The sequence below is a fragment of the Rhinoraja longicauda genome, chromosome 1 (genome assembly GCF_053455715.1).
Source record: "Rhinoraja longicauda isolate Sanriku21f chromosome 1, sRhiLon1.1, whole genome shotgun sequence".
In the NCBI taxonomy this organism is placed as follows: domain Eukaryota; kingdom Metazoa; phylum Chordata; class Chondrichthyes; order Rajiformes; family Arhynchobatidae; genus Rhinoraja; species Rhinoraja longicauda.
In genome coordinates this window covers 90,963,094-90,986,060 of record NC_135953.1, presented here as the reverse complement: position 1 = coordinate 90,986,060, position 22,967 = coordinate 90,963,094, and the positions used below count along the sequence as shown (strand labels likewise).

Sequence of the window (22,967 nt, the reverse complement as noted above, 5' to 3'; positions counted from 1 at the left end):
GTAAGAGTTGATATGCGCCATAACCAACCTCTCAAAGCACTTCATTACCATGGACATGATCTGCAGTCTCTTGTCTCCAAGTGTAAAACATTAATTTGTCATTTAATGTAACCCAGTATTAACCTAATCTATACAAAGCTCACCATCACCACATGAGGTGATAAAATTATTAGAGTGGAAAATTCCTTTGGTGCATTCCTGATTCAAAGCTTCAGTGGTTGATAATTCATCTGTTTTTTTAGCATTTGATCTCTGATGTTCAGACATTAAATTTCAGAACATTCTCTGAAGATCTTTGGTGTGAGAACTGTTGGGTTATTGTTGGTGTAATTTTTGAACAGAGGTATAGTATGTGTAAAAACCTCCATGCTTATTTAAACAACTTTTAAAAATCAGCTTCAGTCATGGCAGTAAATTAACATATGCAGATTGGCCACTTATTGCACAGCTTGAGAAAAGTAAACAAAGGGCCCCATGTTAAATTAGGGTTACATTACTTCCTCTTTGTGATAATATCAAAGATGCATCCCCAATAACTTTCAAATTTAATTTTCTGTAATTGAGTCATTTTAACTAGAAACATCATTGCCAGAGTGATAGTAAAGTGCCTTCTTCTCATAAAAGCATATTTCATCTCGATCAATAATGAGCAAGTCAGTGATTTCTTAATATGAATTTTCAGATTCTCTTTTTTTCCTGTATTTTGAAATTAAATTGAGTCATACAGCAGGGAAAGAGATCCTTCAGCCCAACTGGTCCATGCCGACCGAGATGTCCCATCGTAGCTAGTCTCATATCCTGCATTTCATCCATTTCCCTCCAAATCTTTCCCAGGCATGTACATGTCCAAATGTCTTTTAATGTTATTTACCTGCATCAGCTACTTCCTCTGGCAGCTCATTCCCTGTATATACCACTCTCTGTGTGAAAAGATTGCCTCTCAGATTCCAAATACATCTCTCTCTGCTCACCTTAAAACTAAGCCATCTAGTTCTTGATTCCTCAGCCCTGGGGGAACACTGTACAATCACCGTATCTATTCTCCTCATTATTTTCTAGGATCTGTAGGATCACCACTCAATTTCCTTCTCTCCAAGGAATGAAAGCTCTTGCCTGCCCAAACTTTTCCTAAATCTCAGTCCCTCGAGTCCTGGCTTCATTTTTGTAAATAGTTTCTGCACTCTTTCCAGCTTAATGCCATCATCCCTATTGCCGGGTGACCAAAACTGAACAAAATACTCCAAATGCAGCCTCACCAACTTCTTGTATAACTGCAACATTACATCCCAATTTCTCTATTCAATGCTCCTACTGATGAAGGCTGGAATGCCAAAAAACCTTATCACCACTCTGCTTACCTGTGGCACCATTTCAGGGAACTATGCACTTGAATTCCAAGATCCCTCGGTTCTGCAACACTCCCCAGAGCCCTACTGTGAATGTCCTACCCTGGTTTGACTTCCACAAATGGGATACCTCGCACTTATCTGAATTAATGTCCATTTTCTATACCTCGGCCCACTTGCCCATCTGATCATGATCCTGCTATAATTCTTGATAACTGTCTGTGACATTACTTATTTTAGTGTCATCTGCAAAATTACTAACCATGCCTTGTACATTCTCAACAAATTGTGAACATAGGTGTCAAATGGCAATGGGCCCAGTTCCAATCCTTAAGGCATACCACTGGTCCAGTCCAAATAACAATCTTCCACCTTCAACTTCTGCTTCTTACCATCACACCAATTATGTATCCCATTTGGAAATCAGTTACTTGCTCACCATTGATCCATATGAGCAATGTTTTTGTGAAAGAAAGGCACTTTACTAGTGCTCTGGTAATTATGTTTCTAGTTAAAACAACTAGTTTACAGGAAATTCAATGTTGTCAATATTAATAGCAGTACAGCAGGAATAAGCATTATCATACGCAATCGTGCTATTTTCCAAGAAACTCCTTAGAACAGGTAGTCGCTTTACAGGAACGATGTGAATGTTTTGGATAGGGTGCAGAAGAGGTTTACCAGGGTGTTGTGTGGATTACAAAATATTAGTTATAAGCAGTGGTTGGACAAACATGCATTGTTTACTTTGGAGTGTCAGAGGGCAACGAGTGGCCTGATAGAACTTTATAAAATTAGGAGAGTCAGAGATAGGGTGCATAGTCAGTCTTTTTGCCAGGGTGATACTGTTAAATACTAGAGGGTATGGCTTTACGGTGAAAGTTTAAAGGAGATTTATGAGATACGTTTTCCACTCGGGGATTGGTAGATGCCTGGAATAGGTGGCCAGGAAAGTGGTGCAAACAAATATGACAGCAAAGTTGAAGATATATATTGACAAGCATCTTAACAGGCAAAGAATACAGGCAGATGGGATTAAAATTAGCATCATGGTCAGCACAGACATCGTGGCTGAAGGGTCTCACTGTTTGCTGTGCTTTGTTCTATTATTTAACTGCATGTCCCTGTTACTCTGCTAAGGTTTGAGCCAGCTGGCTGTCCGCGATGCAGATACATACCCCAACGATCTTCTCTTTGAACTGGTCGAGCCCCCTCATGCTGGAGTGCTGATTAAATCAGATCACAGACAGCCAGTGGAAATGGTGAAAGGTGAGTCGCAATTACAGCCCTGGATGATTTTCTCTCACTTGGAGGCACTGAGGACGGTTGTATAGACTGTGTTGCTGTCCTTGTTGAATGCCATCAACGGTTAATGTGATCGGCACCCTGGCTGAGAGCATTTTTCACATAGGTGGATTCTAAATAATGTAGTCATTCCCTCGTTTAGGTTAGATGTATATATCGGGATAGGGTAAAAACATTTTTGTGCAACACTATTCGTGTGATTTTTATGTGGAGGAGCAGCAAATGATAGAGTCATGCAGTGTGAAAACAGGCCCTTTGGCCCAACTTGCCCACACCGACCAACATATCTCTCTACACTACTCCCACTTGGCCCATATCCCTCTAAACCTGTCCTTTCCATGTACCTGTCTAATTGTTTCTTAAATGTAGCGATAGTCCCTCCCTCCACTATTTCTTCCGGCAGCTCGTCCATACACGCACCACCCTTTTTTTGAAAAAATTACCCCTCAGAATACTATAAAATCTTTCTCCCTTCACCTTAAACCTATGCCCTCTGGTTCCTGATTCCCCTACTCTGGGCAAGAGACTGTGCGTCTACCTGAACTATTCCTCTCATAATTTTATATACCTCTATAAGACCACCTCTTATTCTCTTGCGCTCCAGGGAATAGAGTTCCCATTCACTTATGTCACATTTCCTCCCCTATTGGAAGTTATTGCTTGAATATACGATCACGTGAGCTCTACATGTGGGAATTTCTTAAGTCAACAATTGCTCTTGATTAAATGTCACATCACGCTAAATGAATGCAATTTGCAAATCTAATATTGCCCATCCTGCAACAAGATTACTGTTTGTGTTGAAGAATTCCTCTCCCTGCAAAAGTTAACACTTCGATATTTCAGTGACATATTTACATCACAAGCAATATTTTATAACCAGTTCATGAATGAGGAAGTTACAAATAATAATCATATGCTTCCTGTATGGTTTTACCATGCGGATCTTAAATGGTTACTGACGCTCTGGATTGGCGTCTCAATTTCTGCAGGAGAAACGTTCATGCACGATGATGTGATACGAAACATACTTCATTATGTGCATGATGGCAGCCACACTACAGAGGACAGCATGCAGATCTTGGTCACTGATGGAGTTACCACGGCAACAACACAGCTTGAAATTCATGTCTCAGGCACAGATAGTGAGGGACCTCGACTTGCACCGGGGTCTTTGTTAACTATTTCCATGCCAGAGAAAAGCTCTGAAATTATAACAAGATCTCATCTGGCATACATTGTAAGTATATCACACTTTTCTGATGGATAACTAGTTGTTCTTCAGCTTACTGATCTGTAGTACGCATCCATCTTCAACTTTTTAACAAAAACCTAAATTAATTATTTGTATATATTTGTCCGTCAAAATATTGCTTTGATTTTCTGCAAGGCAACAGAATGATGGTTCATTTTTAGTGGCTGTAAAACATCCATTAAGGTATTTCTTTGAGTACTAATTACTAAAAGCCTCTTTTTGCGATGTTCCCGTCTGTGTGCTTCTTCCAATGTCTCGCCTTTTTCATCTTGTCTTTCTTTTCCAAGTTCTTAACTTAGTTTCTTTCTATGTGTCTTTTATGCAGCAGCTTTCACATAATTTTCTGATAATTTTCAGTTATTCTCCATTACTATTAATTGTACATTACAAAATGACCTTTATACCTTTGCCATAAAAAAAATGAAATGACCATTTACAGCAAAACTGTCCTGGAAAATAGTAAAGCAGTAAAGCCCATAGTTGGTATCTTGCCTTGTACTGACACCCGCAAATCCATAGTCGAATTCTTCACCTAATTCAAGTTGCAATTGACCAAACAAAGTACTTCAAACCAATTTCTTTATTACTTTCCATTTACGAATCTGCACCAAGTTTCATTACATCCCTGCACTCAGCAACCTTATGGACCTGGCTCGGCAAATTAGCATTCAGATTTCCTTTGCATTCCATCAGAGCAAACTTCTCTGCCCAAGACACTCACTTGATAATCAGCCCAAGCTCATTCATTGCTCAGGAAAGTCACTAATGGAAATCTACATCGCACTGTATTACAGTCTCAACATTAGGGTGCCACCTCACCTGGAATAATTCCATGTCATCCCATGCTAAATGCATCTGCAGCTGCAACTGTTGATTTCATATTTTCAGGTTTTCTGGAATTACAAACATTGCTGAAACAATCAAATAATACGAAGTGACGTAAAACAATTCAAGAACTAAAGGAACTGAATGTAATTAAGATGCATGGTACCCGCATTGATTTGGTAGTTTACATTCCAAACTAGTTTACCCCGAGAGGACAGAGGGTGGAAGGGTGTCATCTTGGCTGGAGGTCTATGACTAGTGGTGCTCTACAGGGATCAGTGCTGGGACCTCTGTTGTTTGTGAAATAGATAAATGACTTGGAGAAAATCTAGATGGTTTAGCTCGGTAGTTTGCAGATGATGGGAGTTTGGAGTTGCGGACAATGAAGAAGGCCGTCGAGAGGATTCAGCAGATTATCTGTGTATTTTTACACAGAGTGTTAGGTGCCTGGAGCATACGACCAGGGGTACTTGTGGAAGCAGAAACTATAGTGGTGTAAAGACCTTTCAATAGGTACATGAAAATGCTTGGAATGAAGGGAGGTGGATGATGTCTAGGCAGAAGGGATTAGTTTAATTTGGCATTATGTTCAGCATATACATTGCGGGCTGTTCTATATTCTATGTAACCATGTTCCTGTTCCCCTCTAGGATAATAATTCACCTGAGAGTAAAATCCGGATTCAGTTGATCTCTCTGCCCATGTATGGTGTCCTCACTAATCGCCACATGGAGCTGTTGGAATTCTCAACATTTACAATGGAAGATATCGATAACCAAAGAATTAGGTAAAATGTTTAGTTTAAAAGCAACATGCCAGTTCACTTCATTCAATAAAAAAGAGCTTCCTGTTGCCATCATTTTAATATCCCTTTGATAAACTCTGAAATGAAATAGATTAATGGTTAATATTTCTATGATGGTCATATTGATTCAAATTTAAATCACATCCTTGCCTTATTGCAGAATTTGTTGGCAGATTCCCTGGTCGTAATGTGAATGTCCTTTGTGCTGAGCTCACAAGTGATCTAAATAAATATGAGGCCGCAGTATGAATTGTGAGTGGTGCAAATGGTGTGAATATGACATGAGAGTGGGCTGTTAGGATGTTAAACTTGCCATGACATGAAATTAAAACATTTTCTAAAACTCAGAGATTTTCAAAAACCCTATTTCATGAGGAATAACAATTACCAGGGAGAAGGCTGGAAAACACGAGAAGTTAAGATATATTTTTGGATTAAAGCAAGGGACTTGTAAAGATATCAAAAGGTACGTTAAACCTGGAGATTGGAATAATGCTTGAATTTGGCAAAGGATGTCCAAGGAGCCCGATGGAAAACAAAATGTAAAAGCAGCTGGCTGTGGACGTAAAAAATGTGATTTAAAAAAAAAATAGGTAATACAAAAATAAATAGTCTGAAGAAGGGTCTCGACCCGAAATGTCACCTATCCCTTTCTCCAGAGATGCTACCTGACCCGCTGAGTTACTCCAGCATTTTGTGTCTATCTTGGGTGTAAACCAGCACCTGCAGTTCCACCCTACACACTGAATAATGACAATAGTGTCTTACAGTAGGCTGCAGGAGAAATGTTTTAATGTTTAACAAGGATACAGCAGCAACACTTAAAGTTTGCAAATAGTGACAAATTAAGAGATTATTGAGAATAAAGGATTTAAAAGAAATTAGTATCAATGAAGAAATAGTACTGTGCTAAATGGCTAAGATTTAACAAGAACAAATCCACTGGTCTCTTTGGCCTCCATGCTCGAAATTAGGAGTGCAACAGAGCGAGAGAGAGAGAATGTATTAGTTTTAATCTCTTGGGCACAACATGTGGCTTTGGCCTTGAATTCAAATAGTTTGATTAAAAATGGGTTAATATGTCAACCAAAATGAAAATGAGAAAATCTTTATAAATGTTTGCACGCTGGAATGGTAAAACACAATGGATGCCGGTGCTTGTTAACGGGATAAGTTGAAGTTTAAAGTCATGGAGTGGACTGTACTAATTAGAGCCTTTGTCCCAATGCTTCAAAAGTGCTGTTGGTGTTAACTTTTGGTTCATGTGGAAAAAAAAGGCTAAAGGATCAGGGAATTTTACTGATGTCTGACAGAACCTATAAATCATGTCAGAAGTGGGACTGGTGTGATTTGTGCAATGTCACAGTCCTGAAATGCTGAACGCAACACATTGGAAGTGACTGTACTTTAGGTGCAAGAAGAAAACTGGTGGCTTCAGTTAGCAAATCAGACAGAATATATGGCAGGAAGCCAATCTAACATTTTCAAATGCACTTCAATTCCCTGATCATGTATCCATACACTGTAAATGGATTGATGGTAATCATGTATTGTCTTTCTGCTGACTGGTTAGCATGCAACTAAAGCTTTTAACTGTACCTCGGTACATGTAACATTAAACTAAACTGAACTGAAGAATGTCTGAGTTACATCCATTTAATGTGGGTGTGATGGACATGATGACCCTGAAGGGTCCAGTGAGGTTAAACAGTGTTCCACCTTGACAGCAGAATTGCACATTCTCCCTCAAACTGCTTGCTTGACGCCAGCCGACAAATCCCTTAAAGAGGCATTCATTTATCGAAAATAAATGTTAACGTCTTCAATAAAATAACAAATTTCTAACGGATATTTTTGGTATCCATATTTTTAACTATTAATATATGAATGATATTTTAAAATCTATGTTTGAACAGTGGTGCTTTGAGCAAACACATTTAAGAGAAAATATATATCTTTCGCCATTCATGGAAAAACTTACCGAGCAGCGGAAAATGCCCCAAAAGACATTTGAACAGGAACATGGATAGGAAAGGTTGAGAAGGATATGGGCTAATTGCGGGCAGGTGGGACTAGCATAAATTGGTTGTCATGGACAAGTTGGTCCGAAGGGCCTGTTTCCATGCTGCATGACTCTTTGACTCGACCTATGACTCTATGAGCAAATGAACCTTAGGATTTCCAGAAGAACCTTTTGCTTTCTCCAGTTGAGAATCCAGACAGGCTTATTTACAGAATTAATATTTTGTACCCTAAGCAATCAGGCGAAGCCTCATGCTGCTCACAGTATGGCAGAAGAATTGGTTGTAGTGCGAAACTCAACATAGTGGTCTCACCATTATCCTAACAGCATTGCCTCTGAATTAGAATGAGCACTGTAGTGGGAAATCTGCTGAATGTGTAAATAAAATATCGACATGCTTTGCCAGGATTTTGAAGAGTGCATAAAGCACTGTGCTTGCATTTGAAATTCATTGTAGTCATCTCTGCTGGAGAAATTAAAAACTCCAGCAGGTGGGGCTGCCCCACCACCAGTGATGATTTCTTCTGGTTAGGCTATATAAACTTCTTACTGTTGTAAACATGGCTTGGGCCACTTACAATACAGTGCACGCTATGTCCCATGCTAATTTATTTTATCTCGGGTCCACTAAACAGATGTAATTGATGGGGCTTTACAAATAAGGATGTATTACCTGATGTTAATCTTTTCTGACACCACTGAACCTAACGTAGAATGGTAGCCTTTAAGCTGACCTCTGGCATTGACCGCTATCTGCTCCTATTGAATTCTGAGAGTTTATCTTATTCCATACAGCACATCTCTTCCTAACCTTTACTTCTTCCACCAAAACATCCATTGTTGCATAAGAAAATCTTGGAGCCCGTGTTTTAAAAGCTGCAAGTTCATAAGGTCACATAATGATAGAATTAGGCCATTCAGTCCATCAGGTCTACTTCACCATTCAATCATGGCTGATCTATCTCCCTCATAACCCCATTCTCCTGCCTTCTCCCCATAACCTCTGACACCTGTACTAATCAAAAATCTATCTATCTCTGCCTTAAAAATATCCATTGACTTGGCCTCCACAGCCTCCACAGAATTCCATAGATTCACCATCAAAGAAATGTCTCCTCATCTCCTTCTTAAATGAATGTCCTTTAACTCTGAGGCTATGACCTCTAGTCCTTGACTCTCCCACTAGTGGAAACATCCTCTCCACACCCACACTATCCAAACCTTTCACTATTCTGTATGTTTCAATGAGGCCTCCCCTCATTTCCTAAATTCCAGCGAGTACAGGCCCAGAGCCGACAAACACTCAACATAGCTTAACGTACTCATTCTTGGGATCATTCTTGTAAACCTCCTCTGGACCCTCTCCAGAGCCAGAACATCCTTCTTGAGATATGGTTCCCAAAATTACGCACAATATTCCAAATGCGGCCTTACCAGCACCTTACAGAACCTCAGCATTACATCTGTGTTTTTGTATACAAGCCCTCTTAAAATTAATGCTAGCATTGAGTTTGCTTTCTTTACTACCAATTCGATTTGCAGATGAACTTTTTGGCAATCCTGCACCAGCACTCCCAAGTCCCGAGTTGGCTTTAAGAAGATTCGGCCAGTATTAAATGGTGCCAGTACTCCTGATGTAGCGTTGCCTCCACTCTTGATGCAGCATGCAGATCTCAGCTGTGTGGTTGCAATCATATTAGTTGCCTTGAAGGGTAAAATATTTGCAGTTCAATCCCAAATCGTATGATTTCCAGGCACGAGGAAATTGAAATCCCAATGATTCTATATTTGTGTTAGGTTTTTAAAATGCTCGAAAAAAGGAGTGGCGTATCCAATTGTTTAGGCTTAAGATTTTTCTATGAATGTCTGTTTCAATTCCAAATGACTGTCTAAGGTAAATTTCTTACCAGTAAACTGGTGTTACAACAAGGGATTATTAAATATCCGATCAATGGTTTCAAGCAAAAATTGATGCTTTAATTATGATTAGACTTAATATATAGAATATATCTGTAGCATGCCAAGTTACATATTTCTAATACGTAGAGGAAAAATAATTTGATCCTAAAGCATTGTTGTTTCTTCCAAATGTTCAACAAGAATGTTTGCTCAAATTTATTATCTTTATAACTTATGATTCATTTAAACAGATACACAACTGACTTTGAAACCAGCAATCAACCTGTCACTGATATTTTCCATTACACCGTCTATGATGTTGATAACTACCGTCTGGACAACCAAATGTTTACCATCACCATTACTGGTAGCCAGGACCACTCACCACTAGTTAATGTCAGAGATGAAGTTACTGTGAGTATGCACACAAGCTAAGGTAGATAATGCTAGTGAAGTGATTCATAACAAGACATTTATTTACTTTTTCATTTTTTGGGAGAATTGATTATCACTGTGAAGGCCACTACATTTTGTTCATCCATAACTGCCCTTGAAAAGGTTGTGGTGAGCTGTGTCTTTGAACTGCTGCCATATCTCTTGTTAATGTGCTCTTACAATGCCCTTTGCAGATACAGCAGGCTCTGAAGAAAGCTAATGGCATGTTGGCCTTCATTGCGAGAGGACTTAAGTAAAGGAGCAAGGAGGTCATACTGCGGTTGTACAGGGCCCTGGTGAGACCACACCAGGAGTATTGTGTGCAGTTTTAGTCTCCTAATTTGAAGAAGGACATTCTTGCTATTGAGGGAGTGCAGCGTAGGTTCACCAGGTTAATTCCCGGGATGGCGGGACTGACATATGATGAAAGAATGGATCGACTGGGCTTATATTCACTGGAATTTAAAAGGTTGAGAGGGGATCTTATAGAAACATATAAGATTCTTATGGGATTGGACAGGCTAGATGCAGGAAAAATGTTCCCCATGTTGGGGAACCAGGGGTCACAGTTTAAGAATAAGGGGTAGGCCATTTAGGACTGAGATGAGGAAAAACTTTTTCACCCAGAGAGTTGTGAATCCGTGGAATTCTCTGCCACAGAAGGCAGTGGAGGCCAATTCACTGGATGTGTTCAAGAGAGAGATATAGCTCTTTGGGCTAACGGAACCAAAGGGTATAGAGAGAAAGCAAGAACAGGGTACTGATTCTGGATGATCAGCCATGATCTGATGGTGGTGCTGGCTTGAAGGGCCGAATGGCTTACTCCTGCACATATTCTCTATGTTAGGGAGAGAGGATATAGTTCCATTCGTAATGAATGATCATTGATGTCTCCCCCAATCAGCACACTGCATCTTGGAAGGGAAGCGGGGGTGGTGTGTTACCATTTGCATGCTGTCCCTGTTCTTCCTGGTGACAGACATCACAAGTTTTGCAGCTGGGTAATGGCTGTGTATTTTGTAGGTCGTACACTGTACACCAGTGGTGGAGGAAATTAATGTTTAATCTGATGAGTACTAGTCAAGAGGACACAAAATGCTGGAGTAACTCAGCAGATCAGGTCATGTTTTTGGTCGTTCCTTCAGTCGCAAGAAGGGTCTTGACCCGAAATGTCACCTATTCCTTTTCTCCAGAGATGCAACCTGACCCACTGAGGTACTCCAGCATTTTGTGTCTATCTTCGGTGTAAACCAGCATCTGCAGTTCCTTCCTACACACTAGTCAAGTGGATTGTTTTGTCTTTGATGGTGCTGAATCGCACAAAGAATTGGAGCTGCACCAACCAAGGCATGTGGTAAGTGGGCAAAGGAATGGCAGATGGAATTTAAAGCTAACAAGTGTGAGGTGTTGCAGTTTGCTATGTTAAACCAGGCAGGACTTGCAGAGTAAATGGTAGAGACCTGGGAAGTGTGGCAGAACTGAGAGCAGTGGGAGTACAGGTTCCCTGAAAATGTTGAGTCAGGTGGAAAGAATGGAGAAGAAGAAGTTTGATATAGTTGTCTTTATTGGGAAGGGTATTGAATACAAAAGTTGGGACATCTGATGTAGCTCTACAAGTCTTTGGTGAGTACTCTGCAGTTTTGGTTGGTGCAGGAAGGATGACATTAAGTTCGAAAGGCTGCAGAAAAGATTCACCAGGTTGTTACCGGGGCTTGCAGACCTGCGTTATAGGGATAGGTTGGATAGGATAAGATTTTCTTTGGAGTGTAGAGGCCAAGCGGTGACCTTATTGAGGCACAATATCATGAGGGGCAGGATAAAGTGAATATTCTGCCTTTTTCCCAGAGGATTCAAAATCTAGAGAACATTGAATTATGGTGAGAGCAGATAGATTTGAGGGACCTGTGGGACAAATTTTTCACTCAGAGGGCAGTCTATATCTGGAATGGAAGCTACAGAAATTATACAATTACGACTTTAAAGGACATTTGGACAGATACTGTATATATGGATAGGAAGCATATGGATAGGAAGCATTTAGAGGAATATGGGTTGAATACAGGCAAATGGGACGCCCAGTTTGCCAACATGTTCAGCATGAAAGAAGGTGGGCTGAAAGGTCTGTTTCTGTACTGCATGATACTATGACTATCTCAGCACACTCCTAACCTGTTCACCTTTGTGGCCCCATTCATTTGAATGGGATCCCCGACTCAAGAGGTAATGATAAGTTGTTTTTTTAATTATAACTGGTATTGATATTTTAATTAACTGCAAGTGAATATAATTTTGGTAATTGTAGTACACTATACTTTTGACATATTGTCTGTTTAAACCATGTGTGAATCTCTTGCGTTTATCATTGATATTTATAAATTGTTGCAAAGGCCATTATCAGCATAATCTGTCAAAGGCCATCAGGATTATTTAGAGGAAAAGGAATAGGTGATGTTTCGGATTGAGACCCTTCTTCAGACTGAGAATGAGGGGAAAAGGAATCAAGAGGTATGAAAAGGTACAGAACAAATCAGAAATGGCAGCAAAAGTCAAAGAGCCCACAATGGTCCACTGTTGACTGCGGAGGAGGTGATAACGAGGAGATACAAACTAGTTTTACTGTTCGTATCCCCTCGTTATCACCTCCACAGCCAACAATGGACCATTGTGGGTAATTGGCTACATGGTGCCGGCTCTAATTTGTTTTGTACCTTTTCATACTTCTCGTTTCCCTCTCCCCTGACTCTGAGTCTGACGAAGGGTCTCAAACCGAAACGTCAACTATTCTTTTTCACCAGAGAAGCTGCCTGAACCGCTGAGTAACTCCAGCATTTTGTGTCTATCTTTTGTCAAACCAGCATCTGCAGTTCCTTCGTAAGATGATTTGCGCTTTATTTTTTCCCTACCAGGTCCTTCACTTCACAATGACACTTAGACTCACAAAGTTACTGCAGCTGCAGAAGCAGCACAGGCTACCGCTGATCGGGGGCTTTTTTTGAATTTGTTATAATTGGATTTCCTTTGTAGTCAATTTAATAGGGACATTATATCCTTTATGTAAAACAATGGGGGCACAACTTCTGTTTACAGCATGTTCTGAAAGTTGCTAAAACCTCAGAGAAACTTGCACATTTTGTGTTATATTGTGAATTCATTGAATAGAATATGCAACATTTACAACATAGAAAACAACTAATTCGCTTCGGGATTGTCTCAGAGCAATGTTTTCAAAATAAATTATTAAAGGAGTCTGTGAAGAGAATTGTATTAAATTATTAAGTGCAACTCCTGCGTTTGGGTTCAACTGGTCACTCGATGTGAAAGCTGTGGATGTTCCGATTCTCTGAAGGAGGAAATCCTGAGAATCGGGTTCCCCACTGTGGGAGCTGCTGGATGGAGAGGGAAGTGCAGTGTCCAATGTCAGGCCACACGCGGTCTTCGTTAAGGACTTGATGACAGCACCGTAATGCCTGACGTCTGTGATCGGGTTGCAGGCTGAAAAGCTGATACCACTCAGTCCATCTGAAAGATAGTATGAAGTGGTGGTCTATAATGAGGCAGTCTGAAGAAGGATTCCAACCCAGAACATCACCCATCCTTTTTCGCCATAGTTGCTGCCTGACCCCACTGAGTTACTCCAGCACGCTGTGTCGTTCTTTGGTATAAACCAGCAACTGCAGTTCCTTCCTGCACAGCATGAAGTGATGTCAACGTTGCTGTCCATTTCAACAATTGTATTCTTATTTTGGCCGTAGGTGGAAGAGGGAGGAAGGTTATTGCTGTCGCCACACAGTATTTTGGCAACAGATTCGGACACACCAAAGAAGGACGTGTTAATAAAGATAACAAGGGCACCCGAGTTCGGATACATTGAAAATCTGAGAGGTATTTGCACACATGCTTCATTATCATTAGTTTAAACAAGAAAATTATAGAAAGCTAAAGGAGAAATGCAGAGTGCTGGAAATACTTGGCAGGACGGTTAGCTTTTATGGAGAGAGCCTGGACGGAGTTTGTACATTCTCCCCATGACCTGAGTGGGTTTCCGCCCGGATCTCCAGGACAGTGGTGGAGAAAAACATTGGGACTTGGGGTACTTAATGGAAATGTCTTGAGGACAGTTCATATTACGGTCAAGGAGGTGCTGGACATCCTAAGGCAATTGAAGGCAGACCTAATCAGCTATATCCAAGGACACTGTGGGAAGCTAGAGGAGAAAATGCAGGCGCATTAGCCGAGATATATAAATCATCATTAGACACGGTGAGGTGCCGTGAGAAACACAGTGATGGTGGGAAGCCTGTTCCAACAGGTGTCTCAGACTAACCAGCCTGGATCAGAGGTGTAAGGGAGAAACATGGCAAACAAAATATAGAACATGGAACAGTACAGCACTGGAACAGGCCCTTCAGCCCACAATGTCTGTGCGGACATGATGCCAAGATAGACCAATCTCCTCTGCACATTATCCACATCCCTCTTTCCCTAAAATGTGTAAATTAATTTGGCAATTCTACACTAAGATGCTAGTTTTATGTTACGCAGAAATTCAAAAAATGTTGAAAGTTGGATTCAGACTCCCTTCTCAGGGAAATTTCTTTTAGAGTCATAAAGTGATACAATGTGGAAACAGGCCCTTCGGCCCAACTTGCCCACACCGGCCAACAATGTCCCAGCTACACTCGTCCCACTTGCCAGCACTTGGTCCATATCACTCCAAACCTGTCCTATCCATGTACCTATCTAACTGTTCTTAAACGATGGGATAGTCCCAGCCTCAACTACCTCTTTTGGCAGCTTGTTCCATACACCCACCACCCTTTGTGTGAAAAAGTTACCCCTCGGATTCCTATTAAATCTTTTCCCTTCACTTTGAACCTATGTCCTCTGGTTCTTGATTCTCCTACTCTGGACAAGAGACTGTGCATCTACCTGTTCTATTCCTCTCATGATTTTGCACACCTCTATAAGATCTCCCCTCATCCTCCTGCGCTCCATGGAATAGAGACCCAGCCTACTCAACCTCTCCCTATAGCTCACACCCTCTAGTCCTGGCAACATCCTTGTAAATCTTTTTTGAACACTTTCCAACTTGACAATATCTTTCCTATAACTTGGTGCCCAGAACTGAACACAATATTCTAAATGCGGTCTCACCAACGTCTTGTACAACTGCAACGTCTTGTACAACTCCCAACTTCTATGCTCAATACTCTGACTGATGAAGGCAAAAGTGCCAAAAGCCTTTTTGACCATCTTATCTTCCTGCAACTCAACATTCAAGGAACCATGCACCTCTACTCCTTGATCCCTCTGCTCTACAACACTACCCAGGGCCCTACCATTTACTGTGTAGGTCCTGCCCTTGTTTGACGTCCCAAAATGCATACCTCACACTTCTCTGTATTAAATTCCATCAACTATTCCTCCACCCACCTGGCCAATCGATCCAGATCCTGCTGCAACCATCTTTCACAACCATCTTCACTATCTGCAAAACCACTCACTTTTGTATCATCAGCAAACTTGCTAATCTTGCCCTGTAAGTTCTCATCCAAATCATTGATGTAGATGACAAACAGTAACGGGCCCAGCACCGAACCCTGAGACCCTCCAGTAGTCACATGCCTCCAGTCCGAGAAGTATCCTTCCACCATCACCCTCTTTGTCCTTCCATGGAGCCAATTTGCTATCCATTCAGCTATCTCTCTCCTTGGATCCCGTGCGATCTAACCTTCCAGAGCAGCCTACCATGCGGAACCTTGTCAAATGCCTTACTGAAATAAATGTACACAACATCTACAGCTCTGCCCTCATCGACCTTTTTGGTCACGTCTTCAAAAAATCAATCAAATTTGTGAGACACGACCTCCCACGGACAAAACCATGCTGACTATCCCTAATCAGACCTTGCTTCAGTTTATGCTGCTAGCTTGAAATATTGCAACTAAGAATACAAAATATATGGCACTTTAGAAGCTCCCCATCTGTCCTGTCCTTTCAACTCCTCTCCCACTGTGCAAATTATTAATGAAAACCAGTCTGTAGAAAATATATTCTCCTCAGTTTTTTTTACTCATTTCCAAAGTGCTTTTAGTGCTTTACAGTCTAAGGGTAGCACGGTGGCACAGCTGGTGGAGCTGCTGCCATAGAACTCCAGAGACCCAGTTTGATCCTGACTTTGTGCTGTCTGTGTGGAGTTTGCACATTCTCCCTGTGACCACATGGGCTTCCTCCAGTTTCCTTCCACATCCCAAAGACATGTGGTTAGTTGTAGGTTATTTGGTCTCTGTAAATTGCCCCTAATGTGCAGGGAATGGATGAGAAAGTGGGAAAAACATGGTCGACATGGTGGGCCGAAGGGCCTGTTTCCATGCCATATCTCTAGACTATGGGAAGTCAATTGGCCTCCCCCTTTTGTCGTGGGGGAAACATATCATATCGTGTTGTAAACAAAATTTTCCACTGGGTAAATTATTTTCTGAGCACCTTACAACAACTTCTCCCTGATCCATGGGCCAAGCTCCATGTGAACACAGCTTATGTGTACGCAGATGTGAAGTTCCAGCAAACTAAAAGAGAGAAGAAACTGTTTAGGTTTTGATACCTTCTTCCATGACGAGGTTAATGAAAACCCATCATTAATAGTGTGGCTTTTTTTTAGTGTTGATATCACCTTCATGATCTATGGTGAGCACATTCACAAGAATGTAATTTGTCTGTTGCCTATGACAGCAGAGAAGCTGGGGATGGTGAGACAATGTGATCTTTTATGATCCTCATCAACGTTTCAGATTTAAAAGTTAATACTTGAAATAATCTGCAAAGTACACTAGGTGAATTTGATCTTCAGTCTTCATTGAATTTCTTCAGTCTCAAGAAGGGTCTCGACCCGAAACGTCACCCATTCCTTCTCTCCCGAGATGCTGCCTGACCTGCTGAGTTACTCCAGCATTTTGTGAATAAACCGATTTGTACCAGCATCTGCAGTTATTTTCTTATACTATATGAATTTGATCTTCACTGCTTGATTTCTGTCGCCAACTAATACAAAATCCAAAGCTCTGTGAATCACCAAGCTGATACAATGGAATTATGAAGTGACGTATGATTTTGATGACAAAACCTGATGACATGGATGCAAACAAATTGCAAAACCATTTGCAGAAAATACCTAGTTCAGTTTCTGAAGTTTGCTATTTTAAACTTGAAATTAAATGAGGTGAAATTGGGAGTATTTACTATTTTTAAATAAGTATTGCTTGCATTGTGACATGGCTATGTATCTGGGATCATGGCAGCTGTCGATGTGTGCCACAGGTGAAATGTCAATGAATTAATTTGATTCGCATAGGAATCTAAAGGGGTTTCATGCACTTAAGACTTGATTTGAAAGATACAGCAGGGAAACAGGTCCTTTGGGCCTGTGAGCCCAAGCCGACTATTCACATCAATTATATGTTCTCCCACATTCGCATTCACTCCCAAAACACCAGGGCAATTTACAGAGGTCAATTAACCTACAAGATTGCACGTCTTGGGAAGTGGGAGGAACCCGTAGCACACGGAAGAAACCCACATGGTCAAACGTGCAAACTCCACACAGACTGCAGCTGAGGTCAGGATCGAACCCAGGTCTCCGGCGCGGTGAGACAGCAGCTCTACCAGCTACGCCATTATGCTGTCCTATATAGGACCATGAAAATGGGCATTGAAGATGCAGAAGGATATCAGACAAGATTAACCCATATAGCAGGCAGTGAAGAAAGCCAATGGAATGTTGGCCTTCATAACAAGATGAGTTGAGTATAGGAGCAAAGGGGTCCTTCTGCAGTTGTACAGGGCGCTAGTGAGACCGCACCCTGGAGTACTGTGTGCAGTTTTGGTCTCCAAATTTGAGGAAGGATATTCTTGCTATTGAGGGCGTGCAGCGTAGGTTTACTAGGTTAATTCCCGGAATGGTGGGACTGTCATATGTTGAAAGACTGGAGCGACTAGGCTTGTACACACTGGCATTTAGAAGGATGAGAGGGGATCTTATCGAAACGTATAGGATTATTAAGGGGTTGGACACGTTAGAGGCAGGAACCATGTTCCCAATGTTGGGGGAGTCCAGAACCAGGGGCCACAGTTTAAGAATAAGGGGTAGGCCATTTAGAACGGAGATGAGGAAAAACTTTTTCAGTCAGAGCGTTGTGAATCTGTGGAATTCTCTGCCTCGGAAGACAGTGGAGGCCAATTCTCTGAATGCATTCAAGAGAGAGCAAATAGAGCTCTTAAGGATAGCGGAGTCAGGGGGTATGGGGAGAAGGCAGGAACGGGGTACTGATTGAGAATGATCAGCCATGATCACATTGAATGGCGGTGCTGGCTCGAAGGGCCGAATGGCCTACTCCTGCACCTATTGTCTATTGTCTATTAACCCATCTTGGAGGAGAAAATGATTTAAAACCAATTAATATGAAAAACGTCTCCTAAAACTTAAACAAGTTGCTTAATTATGATTTTTTTTTTCTATTGATAAAGGAAGAAGTAATCAAGTTGTCATCATCAGCCCTGATGTTCCCTTCTCAGTGCAGGATATTCTCGATAATAATATTTACTATGTGCAGAGTGTCCATCGCGGCAGTGAACCGGTTTCAGACGGCTTTGACTTCTACTTGACCGATGGTGTCACTCAGTCTCCAGTGCACCACTTCAACATTATTATTCGGGTAAATGCCTTCCAGTATTTGTATCTCGAAAGCCAATTATAAATGAGACAAATTGCTTCCTTAGTTTAGTTTAGAGGTACAGCGTGGAAACAGGCACTTCGGCTCACCAAGTCCATATCGACCAGTGATCCCCACACACTCACGCTATCCTACACACATTGGGGACAATTTGCAATTTCACCAATCTAATTAACCGGCAAACTTGTCTGTCTTTGGAGTTTTTCTTGATGTAAACGCTGAAACGAATCACTGAAGTGGCCGAACCTCAATTTGGAGCCATTGAAGGAATTCAGTTCAGATTTTTAACTGGAACTAAAGTGGGGATGGTGCTGAGGTAAGAATGAGCCATGATCTTACTGAATGAGAGGGCAGGCACGAGGGGCGTTACACGGACCATTCTTGCTTCTATTTCTTTTGTTACGATGCAAGAATGAGTTGTATTTGTCTTGGGCTCTTAATTTGGTTCTCCTTGTATGGAAGTGTTTGTAACAAAACAGGAAGTTGTCCCTTCCTAACATATATGAGACCTACTTTAGTGTTTCTTCAAGGAGCCTGTCTCGGCACATCCAGAGCCCTCAGAGGGTATGGTTTGGAATTCAGTTTGTGTTGGTTCTTGATCATACATCCATCCCCTTTCCCCACTGCCTGCCATCACCCAGCCTGACCAGTACTACATAATTTGATGAAGAGGCTGACCTCTTCCCTCAAGCAACCGTGGCCAATTACCATCTAATTCACCCACCAAAGATCCACCTTGGCCAAGGAGACCTCAATTATCTTCTCTGTTCTCATTACTTTTTTTTTTTTTATGCAGTCCAGAGCAAACTTCCCTCACGTTTCCAGCACTTCGGCTTGGAAGCTGACTTGCTGTGTCAATGTGAGAGTAATGGCTCCTTCATAATGAATGGAAAGAATTGGCATTTGGGTGAATGTTAAGTAGACTTGGTTGGATTTTATTTAGTTACTTCATTTTTAGGTTAGAGTGCATTGTGGTAATTTGATAAAAATAGATCTTTAAAAAAATTATTGTAGTACTTCCTCGATGATTTTGGTGATCTGACTGTCAAAGACATTTCATTTAAACCAGTAGCAGGTCATTCACATTGGGTGAATGACGTGATAGGAGCAGAATGAGGCCATTCTGCCCATCAAGTCAACTGTGCCATTCAATCATGGCTGATCTATCTCTCCCCCCTAACCACATTCTCCTGCCTTCTCTCCATAACCCCTGACACCTGTACTAATCAAGAATCTATCTATCTCTGTCTTAAAAATATCCATTAACTTGGATTTTACATGCTGGTTCCACAAAATTCTGCTCTCTTTGTAAAAATAAATTTCCTTGACATTTTTACTAAACATATCAGTGGCTTACTTAAATTTATGACTTATTACTGCATTATCAGAAGAATCCTCACATTACCATCAAACACATTCATAATTTTGACAGTCTTTACATTGTGATTATTCGCCGGCTGACAAAAACATTCACAAGCAGCTGCCTGCACTCACAGAGGCTTTACACTGTTCTGGACCACACTGATCAGCTGGGAGCTAGCCTCTTGGAGAGGATTGTACACAGTGTGGTCCAAGGGCAGGTGACAGCCAGTGCACTGCTTATGGAAGAGCCACCCCAATAGAATGCATGCTTCATACGGTAAAAATTTGTGTGATGCAGATAATATTCATGCTTTTATTTACTGAGAACATTGCCTCTCAAAGGGGGGTTTACTGAGGTGGAAAAGCAGACAGAAAAAGATCAAAAGGTGATGGAAGGTGGTGCAAAAAGGATCAGTTTACACAGGCGATATGAGAATTCAGAGGTAGGAACTATCAGGAAAGATTGATGGTTAGAGATGGACATAATATCTCTACAAAGATAAAAGCTAAATGATTGCAATGTAAAGACTGTCAAAGTTATGAATGTGTTTGATGGTAATGTAAAGATTCTTCTTATAATGCAGTAATAAGTCATAAATTCAAGCAAGCTAATAAATTTAATAGAAAATTCAGGGGAATTTATTTTTACACAGGGAGCAGAACTTTGTGGAATCACTATGAGGAGTACCTGAGATGAATAGTATGAAACGACAAGCAACCAAGATTGATCAGTACGTCAGGGGGAAAGGAATAGGAGGATACCTGGTAATATTAGATGAAGAAAGATAGACACAAAATGCTGGAGTAACTCAATGAGTCAGGCAGCATCTCAGGAGAAAAGGAATAGGTCACATTTCGGGTCGAGACCCGTCTACAGAGTCTGAAGGTGGGTCTTGACACGAAGCATCACCTATTCCTTTTCTCCAGAGATACTGCCTGACCCGCTTTGTGTCTATCTTCGGTTTAAACCAGCATCTGGAGTTCCTTCCCACGCGCTGAGATGAAGAAAGTTTAAGAGAGGATTTATGGAGCAGAAATGTCAGCAGTCTTCTCACTGTGCTGTAGATTCTCTATAATTCTTCAACACGTGACAGCTTGAGAGCCACTCCCCCCCCCCCCCCCCCCCCCCCCACACACACACACACACCATGTTCTTCCATCTCTCTTTCTCTTTGTCTCATATATAAACGCAAGCCTTTGTTTAATTTCAAAGTAATTCTCTAAATCAAGAAACAAAAAGAACATGCAGGAATTCTGGTCCTTGAGCTAAGGTTTCTGAACAAAATGTTCAATGGAATGTTTGTTATTCTTCATGTTTGATGTCTCTCATTGTGCGCACAAGCTGTTGTTACCTATTATAAAAAAATTGTGCATCATTTCAAGAGGTCGTATGTGAATGGTTTTATCTCTGGTTTTATCTCTCTCCAGCGTAAAAATGATGAGCCTCCAAACTTGACTGTTGAAGGTGTCCAAGTAAAGAAAGGAACAGGTTTAGTGATCAGAAACACTTCACTTAGTCTGATTGACCTGGACACACCTGAAAATGAACTGGTGTTCAGATTGACCAAAATGCCAAGCTATGGTAAGTCAATGTGGAGAAAGTTAGGAATTTGACAGACTGCTAGAGTTTTAACATTTAAACCCCTCTTCCACTTGAGCAACACACAGGTCAGGCAACATTTGTGGTGGGAATGGATAGACACCGTTTCAGGCCGAGGCCATCCTTCAGACTGAACCAGTCTAAAGACAGGTCCTAGCCTGAAACATCGTCCATCCCTTCCCTCTGCAGATGTTGCCTGACCAGCAGAATAAATCCAGCGCTTCGTGCATTGCTCAAGAAGAACAGAGGTTTCAATGCTTTGCTCAAGGTTCGATCATCTGCAGTACCTTGTGTCTCCGCCATCTCCCTCTGCTTTGGAGAAGCCTCATTTCCCTGGATCCGACTCCATGGAACCCTCTCCCTCATGTGAAAGTTTCTGCACTTTAAAGATCTCCTCAAACCCCACCATTTATCTAAGTGATTGGTCACATCTGTTTTTTATTCTGTCCTGTGGTTGTTTTTTTGCAATCCAATCCATAAATTAACATGAAATGTTATTCTGTGTTTGACCTGCTACCCCAGTGTAATTTGCTGTTGTCTATTAAAAACTGGATGAGTTACATCTGAACTTTTTACTGTGTGACCTTGGTGCATTGATCTGCTATTAAATGTGGATACAATTAAGATATGTACTACATGAGCAATCTTGGGTACATCGCATTGCCATTTGTCACACACTTTGACCAATCGATGGTTTGTGATACAGTAATATTCTTAATTGTCTTTAATATATGAATCATGTTTTCTTTGAATTGACCTATTACTTAATCAAATGAAACAGGCAAGCTACGGAAAAGGCAGTTTTATTCAGAGCCTCTGGAAAATGGTCGTATATTGATGCAAGGCTCCTCCTTCACATACCAGGATGTGTTAGACGAGTTAATTGTTTACACCCACGAGGGGACCAACACACAGTCGGATGAGTTCCGTTTTTCCTTTACGGATGGCCTCTACACGGAAAATGGGAAAATGGAGTTCTTCATTGTAAACCAGATGAATGAGTCACCGCGATTATTGATCAACCGAGGCCTACAGTTCTCAGCAGGCAAGAATAAGCGTTCAGGTACGTGGGTCGTATTTCGGCGGTAACTTTGTGTTTGGGTATTCTGCTTGTCTGCAGTAAAGTCAGTGGGAAATCTCAGGCAGCAGTGTTAACTCTACTTTTCTAGGATAAGCTTCTTGCTGAGGTTAAGGCCAAGAACTGGAAAACCTCTACAAAAGTCCACTCCTATTCATTGCAATTGTTAAAATAGTTGATTATAATATTGGAAGAACTTAAAAGCAGTGTGAATGGGTGATTGATGGACAGCATGGACACAGTGGGCCACTGGGCCTCCTTCTATGTATTTTTTATTATTCAATTCAATTCAATTAAGCTTATTT

The 22,967-nt window shown here is 41.2% G+C and overlaps 1 protein-coding gene across 5 annotated transcripts in view; it reads left to right on the top strand.

The window, feature by feature from the left end:
- fras1 (Fraser extracellular matrix complex subunit 1) overlaps positions 1-22,967 on the top strand; it is a 427,133-nt gene that overhangs the window by 310,850 nt on the left and 93,316 nt on the right. For all 5 annotated transcript variants that reach the window (XM_078402250.1, XM_078402222.1, XM_078402240.1 and 2 more), the window contains 8 exons: positions 2,487-2,615; positions 3,644-3,891; positions 5,382-5,518; positions 9,710-9,872; positions 13,646-13,775; positions 18,417-18,604; positions 21,413-21,566; positions 22,366-22,647. In XM_078402250.1, the coding sequence (XP_078258376.1) occupies positions 2,487-2,615; positions 3,644-3,891; positions 5,382-5,518; positions 9,710-9,872; positions 13,646-13,775; positions 18,417-18,604; positions 21,413-21,566; positions 22,366-22,647 (1,431 nt within the window). The remainder of the gene's footprint in view (positions 1-2,486; positions 2,616-3,643; positions 3,892-5,381; positions 5,519-9,709; positions 9,873-13,645; positions 13,776-18,416; positions 18,605-21,412; positions 21,567-22,365; positions 22,648-22,967) is intronic.